Genomic DNA, 14,397 nt, shown 5'->3' with positions numbered 1-14,397 from the left:
TACGACTTTACGTTCTTCACTCTTCTGGCGACTACTCGTCACCTATTTATCTACTCAGTCCTCTTGCAGGAGACACAGTCGATGAGACCCTTTTCTGGATCCCATCCATTTCTACGCTGATAGCAGGGGACTCTGTCTACAGCCACACATTGCACCTGTGGCTGGCAGACCAGCTCTCCCCAGCTTTGACTGATGCCTGGCTTTCTACTTTGGACTTTATCGAATATCTGAAACCGAACAAGGTTATTGCTGGCCATACTACAACTCTTGACTCCCTTAACACCAAGCTCGACTTGGAATACTCACGCCGATATCTCAAATTCTTTCAACAAAAGATCCAGTCTAAAGGTAAGAACTTCTTCACGCCTCAGGAGATATCTAAGAAGCTTGCCAAGGAGTTTCCCGGACGACTTGAATCTTCCACCTCAGCTCTGCTTCTGAACATTTCTAGTGAAGAGTTGGGCCGAGGAGGCTCAAAACTGGCTCGTACTTTTGACTTGACATCTTACAACGTCACGGGGCTTGAATCTTGGAAGTTGGACTAAGTGACCAGACTATAAAGTGAGGGTACTCCTTGGGGGGTTGGAACCGTAAAACCTAGATAATAGATATTGCATGGCTCTGAATATTCATTTCACCTTTGGCTATGTTAGAGACTTCTGGTGGCATTCCGTAATAGTTATTCTCTATCCAGAACTTCATTGATCAGATAATATCATGCAATATGTGTCCAAGATAGATGCGAGTTAGACATCAAGCAAAAGTTACACTCTGTACAACAGTAACTGCTTTCATTGTCCGAACACGTATACGATTTTGTGTATGAAAATAGTTCTTCGTTCCACTCCACGTCCCTATTGATAAACGCGTATGTATTGTCATATGCTAACGTCTCCGATTTAGTAATAAAAGAACCTTGAGCCGGCAGGTCCGAGTTTGGAAGCCAGTCCCTCAAAAGCATTGCTAATAGGAGTTAATGCCGTGTGCTTGGCGCTTGGTAGCGAGCGCGTTGCAAGCTTTGACCTAGCCTTGTATTTCGGGAATGATACATATGTTACATTAGTAACAGACTGTGAGTCGGCATGATTAGACCTTGGAGCACTGGAGTAGTACGCCTAATTAGTCACAGATGTTGAGAAATCGAAACCACTAAAGGATCCACTTTTGTAATTCGGGAATACGTGCATGAGCCGCATCAGTAACAGATCGGGGGTCGGCTTGATTAGATTTCGGTAAATGGTAATCTTTGATTTATAATAATTAAACCAGCTCAAGGGCATCTTCGTTGTATTTGGACATAATAAAAGGCTCGTTGCTTTGTATAGCATTGGCTTAACTTCATCAGCTTTATTATTTACATTACTTGCATTTAATACTTAATTCTCAAAATGAGTGCCCCTTCAAAGTACCTCATTACAGGAGCCAACCGCGGTATCGGTAAAGGATTCGTGCAACGCATCTTACAAAAGCCCTCTACGACCGTTATCGCCGCTGTCCGCGATCCCCTGCACCCAAGTTCCAAGGCCCTCCTTGACTTGCCAAAAGGCCCTGACACCAAGCTTGTCATCGTGAAGCTAGGCTCTGCAGTTGATACAGACAGCGATGACGCAGTCGCTCACATTCGCAAGGAGGGCATCAACTCTCTGGACATCGTCATTGCCAATGCTGGTATCGCTGAGGGAGGCGCCGGCGTGCTTGACACATCAGCCTCCAACACTCTCAAGCACCTCACTGTGAACGCAATTGGGCCCTTGAAGCTCGCCCAGGCCACTGCGCCTCTTCTGAAAGCAAGCGAGACTGGTAGCCCCAAGTTTATTGCCGTCTCTACCATTATCGGCTCTATTGGCTCGCAGGAGCTATTCAGCCAGTTTCCCAAGTCTTCAAGCCCCTATGGTGCCAGCAAGGCTTGTCTCAACTGGTTCATCCGCTTGCTGTCCTTTGAGGAACCTTGGTTGACGACCTTTGTTTTTCACCCTGGCCTGGTGGAAACAGACCTCACGGCCGACAGCGGGATGGATATGGAGGCTCTCGGAGGCATATCGGTTGAAACGAGTGTAGCCAACATGGTCAAGACCACATTTAGTCTTGACCATAAGGAGTTGACTGGATCGTTCCGGAATCATGATGGTACTGTGATCCCCTGGTAGGAACTAGTAGAGGATTGTAGAATAAAGTAAACAGTATACCTCCCTTACTTAGTTACCATTACTAGTTCAAATACTGCTAAAGTGCAAGATACTTTTATATTATTTCATATGAAGGGTTAGGCATTCCGCACAAAAAGGGAACGAGATAATCAACAGCCAGTAGATGCAAGTATAGGCTGACATAAGGCGTGAGCAAGTAAAACTGGGGTCTGGTAACGCCACCAATAAGCGACTGCCAGCGGCTCAGAAGTCGGGGTATCGTCTTACAACTAGACGTGCTGTGAGTATATTCCCGCAAATCCGTTCCCCTCTCGCTCGCATTCCCGCATTCACTTACGAGATGAGGCTCATTGAAGCGCGAATACTTGTTGAGACGCAATGTATTTCTTTTGTGGAATTTTACGGCGACAAACCGAGATATGCCATTCTTTCACATACCTGGGAAAGTCACCAAGAGGTCACGTACCAAGATTGTAATCATGAATCGTCCAAGTTAAAAACAGGATACGAAAAGATTCGCAAGACCTGTGAACTAGCACTCGGCGATGGGCTCGACTATGTATGGATTGACACCTGCTGCATCGACAAATCCAGCAGTGCCGAATTGACTGAAGCCATCAACTCGATGTTTCTATGGTACCAGGAGGCAAGCGTCTGCTATGTGTACCTCGTGGACAAGTTCGAGGGGTCGACACTGGGAGACTGCCGATGGTTCAGTCGCGGCTGGACATTGCAGGAGCTGATAGCGCCAAAATTCATGACCTTTTTCAACAATTCATGGGATTGCATTGGTAGCAAGAACAGCCTCATGAGCCAACTTACAGTTATCACTCCAATCGACCCTGATATACTTCGTCACAACGCTCCAATTTCATCCGCATGCATCGCAAAACGACTCTCTTGGGCTGCGGGTCGAAAGACGACTCGGGTGGAAGATATGGCATACTGCTTGCTTGGAATATGCAACATCCACATGCCGATGCTCTACGGCGAAGGCAAGACTGCATTTCGGCGCCTCCAAGAAGAGATCATTAGATCGACGTACGATCTGAGCCTTTTAGCCTGGACGCCACCAGTTTCATCAGATGTGCTGGAAGAAGAATACTGCGGCTTTTTAGCTGAGTCGGTGAACTATTTCGCTTCTTGCTCGGAAATGTACTCTGTGACTGATTCCCTCATGGACGAGGGCGAAATCAGCGTTTCAAATAAGGGTCTCAGACTAATGGCCCGAGTGTGCGTTTTGGACTACTCAGATCAGGGTTACAGATACGTGCTGAAGCTGGATTGCATGGCTCCTGGTTTCGAAGGAGACTTTTTGACAATACCCATGCGTAAGGTGGGGCCCAACACATTTGTAAGAGCTCATAGCCGCGGTGAAAGTGACTATTCTTTCCACCTTGAGACTGCTTCCTGGGGCGAAAGTGCATTTTATACAGTTACCCTTCTCACCACGATGCCTAGTCTGACCGTACGATCACCATTATCTGTGGCTAGAGGCTCGGACCTTATCTCATACAGTCGCTTCACGTTGGTTTCGATAGAGCTGCCGCCGGACATATCGATAATATACGCGGTTGAGACACCTGTAAAGTTCTGGGATGCGGAAGACCGCGCGTTCTTCGGACCCCATGGCTCATACCAAAATTGGGGTGCTTTTGTGCTCGAGACAAATACCCTATTCATCTGCTTTTGGCATAAGGAGGATAGTGAGTGGACCTTCAAGGCAAGTCTTCTAGACATGTCGAGACCAGAAGTCTACAATCTATGGAAGGACCTATTTCTCTCTGCGGAGCAACTGGGCTATCAGCAAATGATCGTTCAGTATATGCTGAACAACATTGAGGAGGAAATGGAGTCTTCTGTCGAGACTTATTCCAAGGATAAGAAAATCACACTATCATTTAAAGTCTGGCGCGCTGAGAGTCAGAATCTATGCAGCGGTCCGCGATGGAGGGTTGTGTTCAGCAGGACAAGCTTTGTTAGAGATAGCTCTTCTGAGTCAGGGGGGGAGTGATATAGATACCTCTGATTTCTGTTAGGCAGAGAGATACAAGTGTTCCAGATGCGTCGGCCGCAAGCTAGATTCATTGGAAAAGCAGTTGGCATGATTGTCATTGATTGGAGCTTTGAGCTAATTTTCACTTATCAGAAGCGCTGATGTCTCGAAGCAAATGGTCCACGGCCAGAACGTGTCTGAAGTGAATCAAGCATGAGTCATACTTGTGTCCCCATCACCTGTGCCAGAAGCCTAAAGTTTAACCTTGTAGCGAGTAGTTGTGTAGCAAGTGAAAATTACTTATGCCTGTTACAAAAGTATATACAAAAGCACGCCAGGTTCGCTCAAAAAGAGTTTATATGCAACAAACTCTATGCATCATCCTTAAATAGTGATTTCCTATAAAGCAAGGACTTTTCATGCCCAGGTTCGGCTACGACAGAACATTCAACTCCACTCCACTAATCACTTCACAAAGACAAAACCGTGTCCTTTGTCACTGAACAACCATGGACCTCCTTGACGAGCTCGAAGCCATGGCCCAAGCTGCATTGGTATCTCAGGACGATGATGACATCCCTGAATCGGCTATCGCTCGTTGGCAAAAGCTATTTGGCTACTCAACTGCAATGGCGGAGACAAAGATCACGGAGCACCGAAACGACCCCTTGCGTTTCACTGTTTCTGAAGATCACTGGACTGCCTTGTGAGATCGTATGGAGGCTGAGGGACACGGCCATGAATCTTATGAACACTCATGCATTCGTACCTCGCGAGATGCGATCAACCAACGCCAGGAGATGAATATGAAGGAGAAGCGAAGGCTTCGAGCCTCGACCTTCTTGGTCAAACTTGAAGGGCCCTTGCATAGTGTCCAAGCCGTCATTCAAGCAGCTGGTAAATCATCTGCAGACTCGACTCAAGTTCTTGCAGCTACCGACCTATCCGGGCAACCCAGTTCCTTCTCCAAGATCAACGGGATAGACAAGCTAGTCATTGAACGATGGCTAAGGGAGAATCCTTATCCTGGTTTCACACCCATATTCATTCAGGATCTAAATGCACCAAAAGATCTCTCGTCAACTTCTTTTCACCCAACCCTGGGTCTTGATACAACACTGCCTCAGTATCGACTTGGATCAGACGAGATACCTCGACCTGCACAGAAGGAATACCCAGTCTGGTATTTCTTTTACGGGACCCTTGCCGACCCATCCGTTCTGACGAAGCTCCTTGGTTCTGACTCCCAGGCTGAATACTATGCAGCCAAGATTCGAGGTGGAGCTTTGAAGACTTGAGGAAGATACAATACGTTAGTGGACGATCCAAGTCGCACCAACTTGGTTCACGGAAAAGCACTTCTGGTTCAGACTCGAGAAGAAGAAGAACGTCTGCGGGCATATGAAACACATGTCTATGAAGTCGTCCGATGTAGTATCGAGATGGGCTCGGAAGAACCTGCAAATGGTCTGACATTTCGGTTTATTACAGATATGATGGATTAGTGGAAGTACGATTACTATTTTCTCTATGTTTGTATCATAAAAGGTTCATTACCATTTATATCAACATTGCAAAAGCATGAGGTAAGGTGACATGACGTATGATACATTAAAGGCTCGAAAATCAACAGTAATTGAAGTATGTTTAATTGCATACCATGGCGCCGATAGACGACGGCTGCTTCTTCCAACTTGTTGGCGACCGTTTTAGGCTGAGACAATCGTGAGAAGACGGAAGAAGGAGGTGTAGGGCAAGGTGTCAATGTTGTTGGCGGAAAGCCAGCTGGCGACGGGGAGTATGGCGAGTTCGACATCCTACGAGTGAGACGAGCCGTCCACACCCAGTTGTTTCTCGTCCAACTCACAAGGGATGTTGGCTCACCATTGGCAAAGACTTCCAAGCCGAGTGAAGCCTCAGGTGAGCTTCCCAAGCCGCAAGTTCCTGTTACCTTGACTACACGGACATCTGAGTGAGAGGTATCCTCACTGACAGCCGTAATCGATGCTATCTTGAGGGTTGGTGTTGCGATAGGGGGAGACGAAGGACTGGAGGCGATGACTGTAATCTCGTCCGAAGGCAGTGACGGCGCCAGTGGCGGAATCTCCCGACGCTTCGTGGCTTCCTCATAGGCAAAGGCATAGCTCAGTAGGTTAGAGTCGTCATACGCTCTGCCGCAGAAAGAGAGTCCGACAGGCATCTTCTCCTCAACAAGATTCCCCATGGGCACAGTTATACAGGGAACCCCAAGATGCTTCAGCGACCGGCCACCATTTGCATACTTGACTCCATCACGTAGTGCAGACATCATCGACTCGTAGTTTTCATCCGAATCAGCCAACGCAACATCGCCATTAGTCGGAAACACCACAGCATCATACTTGTTCTCGACCATCCAGTCCTCCAAATCCTTCTTCCGCATGGTCTCCAAGGCCTGGAGCGCCTCCCGACACCCAGGCAGTTCAGCGAGGCTCTTGTCTCCCCAGCTCTTGACTGCAGCAACCATGTCCTCGTAGCGGACCTGATTCTGGGACTCGGTGTGCTGAGATGGGTCATCCATTGGGGCAATGTGAGGGTGAATCTTGTCAAGCTCGACGCCAGATGTGAAGTTGGGTATATCCTTATCACCATTGCCGCGGAGGAAGCTGTTCCAACTCAAGGCAATCATCTCGCACCGCTCGAGCGCTGGCCATTCCTCTGGTAAATTGGGAACATTCATGCTCTGGCCGGGAAAGTCCTGTTTGGTGTAGTTCTCAAAGAGCGGGAAATCAGTCTCAATGACGGTGGCGCCTAGCTTCTCAATGTCTGCGCGCGCTCTCTCCCATAGCGCCCGGACGCCTGCAGAGCATGTGTTCACTGGCTTGGCACCTTCAACTCCAATGAAACATCGAGGGACAGCCAGTCGCTTGTTTCGAAGGGCGTCGGGATTGGCCAACGCAAGATAGTCTGCCGGTCGAATCTCACTAACCCTGGGGAGTGATACATATGGTTGTGAGCGCCAAAAGTCAGCGTCGCCGGCAGCATCATCATCCGCGACGACAACGTTTAGAACATGAAGCAGGTCGTCCATAGTCCTCGTGTGAGGAACGACCTGGTCGCAAGTTGGGTACAAAGGCCATAATCCTCGGGGAGGAATAACACTGCGGGAGGGGGCATAGGCGACCAGGGCATTGTTGGATGCTGGCGAGCGACCTGAAGTGACGGCTTCTCCGGCGAAGCCAAAGGTAGCCAGACCTGCGGCAGTAGATACACCGCAGCCATAGGAGGAACCAGATGCATAAGCAGTGGGCATATACTTCTGATTATATGGGCTCTCTGACCGTCCGTACAAGCCGCGCTGACAGCCGCCATCAGCCATTGGTGGCATATTGGTCTTACCAAGCACGACTGCCCCTGCTTTGCGAAGCAGCTCAACAATGGCAGCGTCGGAGGTAGCTTCGAGCTTTGCAAACGCAGGAGATGCAGCTGCGACTGTCATGCCTTTGACCTTGTAGCTGTCTTTGACAGTAAAAGGAATACCCTCTAGAGGTCGTGCCGGTTTCCCGGAGGCACGGTAATCATCTGAGGCTTGAGCTTCTGCGAAGACCTCTGGGTTTATCAAAGTAATTGAGTTCAGACAGGGACCGCGACAGTCATATTTGCCAATGCGATGCAGGTAAAGAGCAACAAGCTCAACACTTGTGATGACTCGACCATCCAGCAACTGTTTGAGGTCGCTGATGCTGGCCTCGAGCAGTTGAAGCGTTGGTTTGCTGTTCATTTTGGGCGACAGAGATGCACAAGAAGTAAGAGGTAGCCAGATGGTGATGAAGAATCAAGATCTTTGAGAAAGACTGATAATTCAAACGAAATGCATCACTTATATGCATGCAGCTGCTGTCTTCCAATCTGTTGCTGTTCCATGGCGCCCGAACATACTTTCCGAGATTGACTTAGCACTTGTCTCGACCTCCGAGAATGCATTTATTGCGATTCGACATTCCCTTCGGAAAACCACGGCCTATTAAAAGAATGATTGGCTGCGAATTTCATCTTCGGAGCCACTAAGCCTCAAACGGAAGGTCGTTGCGAATTTCGTGGGGCGAGCGGCAATCAAGAATGGCCCATGACACCCTTTGCGACTGCGGGGAATGTTCCTCCTTTTCAGCCAAGATCAATCATACAATCAGTCAATTAGTTCTTCCGAAGTTGAAGATTAGAAGAACTCTTTCATGTTCGGAAGCTAGATCAATTGCACAGGCAGTGGAGGGGAGTTCCCTGCTCATTTAACCCTGGCGGCCAACAATGACGGGGCCGGGGAAAGCCGCATGCTGTTGGACATGCAAAATCAGGCACGTCAAATGCGACGGAGCACCAGCGGCTTGTCTCCAATGTACCAGCAGGGAGATTCAGTGCCATGGATATGGACCAATGCCATTGTGGTTGGACGGAGGTCCAAACGAAAGGCAGGAGAAGCAGCGCATCAAGCTGGCTGTAAAGAAGAACTTTAGACAGAAAAAGAGTCTTCAGGCACGTCAACTTAGAGATCACAATCGGAACCTAAGTCAAGGACGGAGCCTATTAACTGTTGCTAGAGAGGACATACAACTCAGTAACGCTTCTCAAAGTAAGTGTTTGGTTATCACCGCAATGGATTCTTACTCAACTCATCAGCAAATGGCGATCCAAGAGCCACCCCGTCGCCAATATTAACTCCTCGATCCTTGCAAAACCGGGTCCTTTCAGGACAGTCATTCGCCGAGCCCCTTCACTACGACGAAGCCAGTCTTCTGATGCATTACCTAGACCATGTCTTTCCCTACCAATACCCTTTTTTTGACAAAGCAAGGTTGTCTCGAGGCTGGCTTCTTTGGCTTCTCAGCAAGAATGGGCCTCTCTATCGAGCATCCATGGGTCTCGCGGCGTTGCACCAGCGATCACTGCTAGGCGAGACAAACAACCATCACCTTGAACTTGAGTTCCATACCAAAGCGGTCAGGCAGCTACAGGACTTTCTATCGTCCATCAACATCAATGAGCTGCGGCCCGAAAATGAGACTCTGGTTGAGATCATCACCTGTGGTATCGCTCTCATTAGCTTTGAGGTAAATACGCGTGAAAGCGACCGGAACGAGTGCTGAAAGACAACAGGTCCTTCGAGGAAGTGCAACAAACTGGCAACCGCATTTAAACGCCATGTCCTCAATCGCAGTCATGATGCATAATCAGCCTCCGCTTCCGCAATCAGTAGATCAGCTTCCGTCCCCTCTCTTCGAAGGCAAAGCTACCGCAGCTATGGCCTTCCATCTCCCGGTCCTGCTCTGGATGGATTTGCTAGCCTGTGTTGCCACGCGGGAGAGACCAAAGCTTCCATATGATGAGTGGCTGGGACCTATTTGCACATTTCAGCTCGCACACATAATGGGCTGCCACAACTCAGTCATGAAATCCATAGGGGACCTCGCAGTTTTAAGCCAGTGGAAGTCTGCTTCTCTCGACGGAGGCAGTCTTGCTGTTGAGGTATTCCAGACAGAAAGACAACGGATTGAAGATGAACTAGAGAACGTCATGGACACAACTCCTATGGCCTCAATGGAATCTCGAGGATTACCATCCAATATTCTAACAAGTCAAGCATTCAGTCACACGAAATCGGAGCAGCGACCTGATCAAGATTGTGTTACTCGCATATTTGCTGCAGCGGCATTATCTCAGCTCGCTGCCTTGAGCACTGAAGTCTTAAAGAACATCTCATCGACTGTAGTGAGGAGAGGCGTCAGTCGAGTGATTCTCGAGATCAAAGTGGCATCCCAAATGGTCTCTCCTCGGCAACTGAGCTGGCCTATATGCGTTGCTGGCTGCTTAGCAGATCAAGACCAGCAGCCGTTCTTCGAATCGTTATTAAACGGTGTGCTATCTGAAGGAACTGGCATGATAGGAAACTGTGGCACAGTTCGCGATATCTTGCGGGCCTGTTGGAGAAATAAGGCTGAGCAGCCGAATCAACAGTGGGACTGTAGTATTACTATGAAACAGTTGGATATCCATGCCCTTCTGATATAAGAGCAATAATAAATAGAAGTAAATACTAAAGCCGTTAGGCTTATACCACTATTATTCTATTATTCGGGTCTAGTATTGCCTTGCTATGCGTTTCTTTCACGCCCTACGCCCCACCTCTTATGCTCTATGCTTAACCCACTCACTCCTTACTCCGAACGCCCCACGTCTTTCTCCGACATCTTCATAGTCCGACGTGGCAGCAACATAAAATACCATCAATAGAATAGCCTCAACTATTATGCTACCCAATTCGTAACACTAACATACCTGGAAGAATTCTTCGCTTTCTTCATCATGACAACCGGACACCTTGGCGCTCAGCTGGACGCCTCCAAGCTCGAGCTTACTCATGCGCCAACCTCAAAACCTGTTCCTAACCCCGACTCTCCCGAGGTTGCAACTCTGAAGGATGGTACTGATCGTATGATTGTTGTTTCCTGGACGTCTCAACAAGGCTGGGAAGCCCCTAGAGTGGTTCCCTATGGCCCAGTCTCGTTAATGCCCACTGCCAGCGCATTACAATACGCTACGCAATGCTTTGAAGGCATGAAGGTCTTTCGCGGATATGATGGTCGCCTCCGCCTCTTTCGCCCTTTGTACAACTGTGAGCGTTTGCGCAACTCTGCATCACGTATCGCGCTCCCGAGCTTCGACCCAAAGGAACTGCTCAAGCTCATTCACAGGCTCTGTGCGCTTGAATCGCCGAAATGGCTGCCAAAGGATAAGCCTGGAGCTGCTCTTTACATCCGACCAACTTTGATCGGATCGGACCCAAGCTTAGGCTTCAAAGCACCGGAAGAAGTCCAGTTGTACATATTTATGATCTATTGGCCATCCCCAAAGACGACTGGGCTTCAAGGAACACGCTTGTTGGCGAGCAGTGAGTCAGTCGTTAGGGCGTGGCCGGGAGGTACTGGGGCAGCAAAGGTTGGCGGAAACTACGCTGCAGCTCTGGTCGAGCACGTTCAGGCCAAGGCGAGGGGGTTTGACCAGGTTCTTTGGTTATATGGACCGGACCGTCAGATCACGGAGGCTGGGGCAGCCAATATTTTCATCATTTGGAAAACAACGTCTGGATCGCTACAGATGGTTACCTCCCCTCTGGATGAGAATAACCTGATCCTCGCTGGTAATACACGACGAAGTATTATTGAGCTTTCCCAAGCCATGTTCGACAGCGAGGATGCAGAAGATGGATTACGATGCAAGGTCCTAGAAAGAAAGATCACCATGATTGAAGTAGAAGAGGCCGCTCACGAAGATAGACTCCTCAGCATTTTCTCAGTGGGTACGGCATATTGGATCCAGGAAATCGCCGAGATCAACATCGACGGAAGAATCATCAGTATCGGTTTGGGCAAGAGACCTCACGTTGCGCTGCTCAGAAACCGGATGAGCGACATTATGTTCGGGACCCAAGAAAGTGAATGGGCGGATGTTGTCCTTGAGGAGTGACTAGTTAAGATTTAACACCGAGGCTTTGTGCTTCATTGCCACCAATCCAGGGTATTAGATAGAATAATCATAAAGATTCGTTCACCTGTAACGATTTCTATAATGACAAGAAAACGCGGGGAGATGATAGAAAGTGGGCGAGATCGAGATGAGATGCAAAATTACTATTAACCAATGATCATATCGTGATTACCCTTGGCCAATCTAATTGATACGGCTTTGTGCCGATGTTTTACCTGTATCTCAAAAGAGACGCTGTGGTGACTGGCACAGCTGTGATGAGGTTGAGGGGCTACTGCCATAGGGTGATGACGTTAGAAGAGGCTTCAGCCCTAACACAAAGGTGAAGAACACAAATTAATAGATATATAAATGTGCTTTGCTCTCACTGTTTATATTTAGCTTTTGGCGGTTTGTACAGCAGATCCTTTGTACAATACGGTGCATAGTGCATATTACCAATGCCGAAACCCTACTTCCAGATGCTGCACTCCTCTAAGAATATCCAAATAGCCCTGGAATAAGGGGCCCTTATTTGACTCATCAGTTTGAACGCGGGCGGGCTTGAGGTCCGTAGGGCGCACTTGAGCCGAGTCGGAGTCAACCAGACGTCGGGGTGTCATCTACGCCTTCGGCGAAATCACTCACTAAGTTCTGTGTGGTGATATAAGCTCTCAGCCATAACTCAAAGCGTACTCCGCTCTTCGGCTTTCGTTTTGTTTTATATAGCAAGCCAGCATTACCATAATACAATTTGGCTTGAACACCGGTAGCGACATCTACTACACCTACAGTTTTCACCCAATTATTTCCCAAATATGAAAACAGCCTCCGTCAACGTCGCCGAATATCTATTCAGGCGGCTGCGTCAATTGGACGTGACGTCAATCCACGGAGTGCCCGGCGATTTTAATCTTACTCTCCTTGATTATATTGAGCCTGCTGGCCTCACGTGGGTAGGCAATGCCAACGAACTGAATGCTGGTTATGCAGCCGATGGCTATGCTCGCGTCAAAGGTATCGGCTCTCTTGTGACCACCTTTGGCGTCGGAGAACTCTCAGCTGTTAACGCTATTGCTGGGGCATATGCCGAAAGGGCGGCTGTGGTTCACATTGTGGGCATTCCTTCTAGAGCCACCCAAGAGTCGAGATTGCTTGTCCATCACTCATTTGGTGATGGAGAATATGGGCGTTTTGCCGAAATCCATCGCCATGTCACTGTTGCCCAAACCAGGCTACTAGACGTCAGAACTATCCCGGACCAGATCGACTCAGTCCTCCAACAATGTCTCCTACACAGTCGACCGGTTTACATCGAGGTCCCCGTTGACCTTGTCGATGCCCCGGTATCAGCAGCTGGCCTCAGTCGCACACTGAGATTGCCAACCGACCAAGCCAACGCATCGACATCAGTTGCGGTAGCCAAGATCCTGCACAAGATTTATTCTGCAAAGCAACCTCTCATCATTGTTGATGGTGAAGTGCGGCCAATGAGAGTTGTTAACGAAGTGCAAGAAATAGTCAGAGCTACAGGCTGGCCAACATGGGCTACAGGATACTCCAAGTCTCTGGTTGATGAAGGCTTGGCAAACTTCCATGGCGTCAACAAAGGAAGCTTTGAGGCTTCTACGTCTCGCGATTTCATCAAACAGGCAGACCTAATTCTTTGCTTTGGACCTCATTTCACCTCCACTAACACCTTCTTGTTCTCAAGCATTCCCGATCCGCAAGTCACGGTCTTATTTATGGACACGGAGGTCAGGCTAGGAAACGAGACGATTCGAAATTGCCCAGTCAAACCGCTCGTAGCTCGTCTCTTGCAAGACTTAGATCTTACCAAGATAAACAAGTATGATCCTTACCCTGATCTTCACAGGGACAGCCTCTTGTCCTTTTCTGGTCTTCCCTCGGATGGAGTCATTGACCAGAAGAATGTGTGGCGGTTACTGGGGAACTTTCTTCGACCAGGAGACATATTGATGGCGGAGACTGGCACAGCTGCTTACGGAGCTCGACATATTCACTTGCCGTCTCACTCCAAGTACTTCGGTCCCATAACCTGGCTCTCTATAGGATACATGCTCCCTGCTGCCCAAGGCGCTGCACTCGCCCAGAAAGAGTTGATGGGTACCAATCAGTGGTCCCTCATTGACAATGCACGCACTGTTCTACTTATGGGCGATGGTAGTTTTCAAATGACTGCTCAAGAGCTTTCGACCATGATCCGACATGATCTCAATGTTGTGGTATTCCTTATCAACAATGATGGCTACACTATTGAGAGGTGCATTCATGGACTGACGCAGGGATATAATGACGTGCCATCATGGCGTTACCTGGAGGCGCCCCGTTTCTTCGGAGCTCCTGAGGATACATTCACTCGCTCTGCGAAGAACTGGGGTGAACTTGAGGACGCACTGGGTAGTAAGGCTTTACATGATGGCAAGGGCCTGAGGATGGTAGAAGTGCTGATGGGTCGAGAGGATGCACCTGAGGGGCCACTGGCACAGTATCTAGACAAGCAACAAATGCGTGTCAATGGGAGGATCTAGCTGCTACTTAGTACTACTGGAGGAAAAAATAAACTCTTTTCTCTTTGATGAACTAGGCCAGTCTCAATTTGACTCTGACGACCTTCAACATGGAAAGCGAATATTTGGGTCCTGTTACTCATCATCCTACCGCTCTCTGAGAACGAGTGCATGCTGGAAGTTTGGCCAACGTGGTACAACCACGTTTAATTCTTCCAAGACTCGT

The 14,397-nt window shown here is 48.7% G+C and overlaps 7 protein-coding genes across 8 annotated transcripts; 6 read left to right on the top strand and 1 right to left on the bottom strand.

Moving 5' to 3' along the window:
• Positions 1-1,388: 1,388 nt before the first annotated feature.
• FOXG_15212 (uncharacterized protein) lies at positions 1,389-2,147 on the top strand (the record flags this gene model as incomplete). The annotated part of the gene is made up of 1 exon (XM_018395279.1): positions 1,389-2,147. The coding sequence occupies one exon, from the start codon at positions 1,389-1,391 to the stop codon at positions 2,145-2,147; it is 759 nt and encodes a 252-aa protein (XP_018255107.1).
• Positions 2,148-2,415: 268 nt separating this feature from the next.
• FOXG_15211 (uncharacterized protein) lies at positions 2,416-4,385 on the top strand. The gene has a single exon (XM_018395278.1). It carries the CDS (start codon positions 2,488-2,490, stop codon positions 4,159-4,161), a length of 1,674 nt encoding a protein of 557 aa, XP_018255106.1. The 5' UTR covers positions 2,416-2,487; the 3' UTR covers positions 4,162-4,385.
• Positions 4,386-4,652: 267 nt separating this feature from the next.
• On the top strand, positions 4,653-5,441 carry FOXG_15210 (uncharacterized protein; the record flags this gene model as incomplete). The annotated part of the gene is made up of 2 exons (XM_018395277.1): positions 4,653-4,740; positions 4,855-5,441. 2 exons carry the CDS (start codon positions 4,653-4,655, stop codon positions 5,439-5,441), a joined length of 675 nt encoding a protein of 224 aa, XP_018255105.1.
• Positions 5,442-5,852: 411 nt separating this feature from the next.
• On the bottom strand, positions 5,853-8,075 carry FOXG_15209 (uncharacterized protein; the record flags this gene model as incomplete). The annotated part of the gene is made up of 2 exons (XM_018395276.1): positions 6,011-8,075; positions 5,853-5,960 (listed from the first exon to the last, which is right to left on the bottom strand). The coding sequence occupies exons 1-2, from the start codon at positions 7,901-7,903 to the stop codon at positions 5,853-5,855; spliced, it is 2,001 nt and encodes a 666-aa protein (XP_018255104.1). The 5' UTR covers positions 7,904-8,075.
• Positions 8,076-8,257: 182 nt separating this feature from the next.
• FOXG_15208 (uncharacterized protein) lies at positions 8,258-10,234 on the top strand. 2 transcript variants are annotated; one of them, XM_018395274.1, is made up of 3 exons: positions 8,258-8,749; positions 8,797-9,227; positions 9,274-10,234. In XM_018395274.1, the coding sequence occupies exons 1-3, from the start codon at positions 8,428-8,430 to the stop codon at positions 10,183-10,185; spliced, it is 1,665 nt and encodes a 554-aa protein (XP_018255102.1). In that variant the 5' UTR covers positions 8,258-8,427; the 3' UTR covers positions 10,186-10,234. The 2 variants fall into 2 exon arrangements, with proteins under 2 accessions (XP_018255102.1, XP_018255103.1); XM_018395275.1 differs by having other exon boundaries at positions 8,258-9,227.
• Positions 10,235-10,384: 150 nt separating this feature from the next.
• FOXG_15207 (uncharacterized protein) lies at positions 10,385-11,640 on the top strand (the record flags this gene model as incomplete). The annotated part of the gene is made up of 1 exon (XM_018395273.1): positions 10,385-11,640. The coding sequence occupies exon 1, from the start codon at positions 10,480-10,482 to the stop codon at positions 11,638-11,640; it is 1,161 nt and encodes a 386-aa protein (XP_018255101.1). The 5' UTR covers positions 10,385-10,479.
• Positions 11,641-12,458: 818 nt separating this feature from the next.
• FOXG_15206 (pyruvate decarboxylase) lies at positions 12,459-14,192 on the top strand (the record flags this gene model as incomplete). The annotated part of the gene is made up of 1 exon (XM_018395272.1): positions 12,459-14,192. One exon carries the CDS (start codon positions 12,459-12,461, stop codon positions 14,190-14,192), a length of 1,734 nt encoding a protein of 577 aa, XP_018255100.1.
• Between the last annotated feature and the right edge of the window lie 205 nt (positions 14,193-14,397).

Source organism: Fusarium oxysporum, chromosome 5 (genome assembly GCF_000149955.1).
Source record: "Fusarium oxysporum f. sp. lycopersici 4287 chromosome 5, whole genome shotgun sequence".
Lineage (NCBI taxonomy): Eukaryota > Fungi > Ascomycota > Sordariomycetes > Hypocreales > Nectriaceae > Fusarium > Fusarium oxysporum.
The sequence above is the reverse complement of the archived record's forward strand: the minus strand, read 5'-3'. Positions and strand labels throughout refer to the sequence as shown.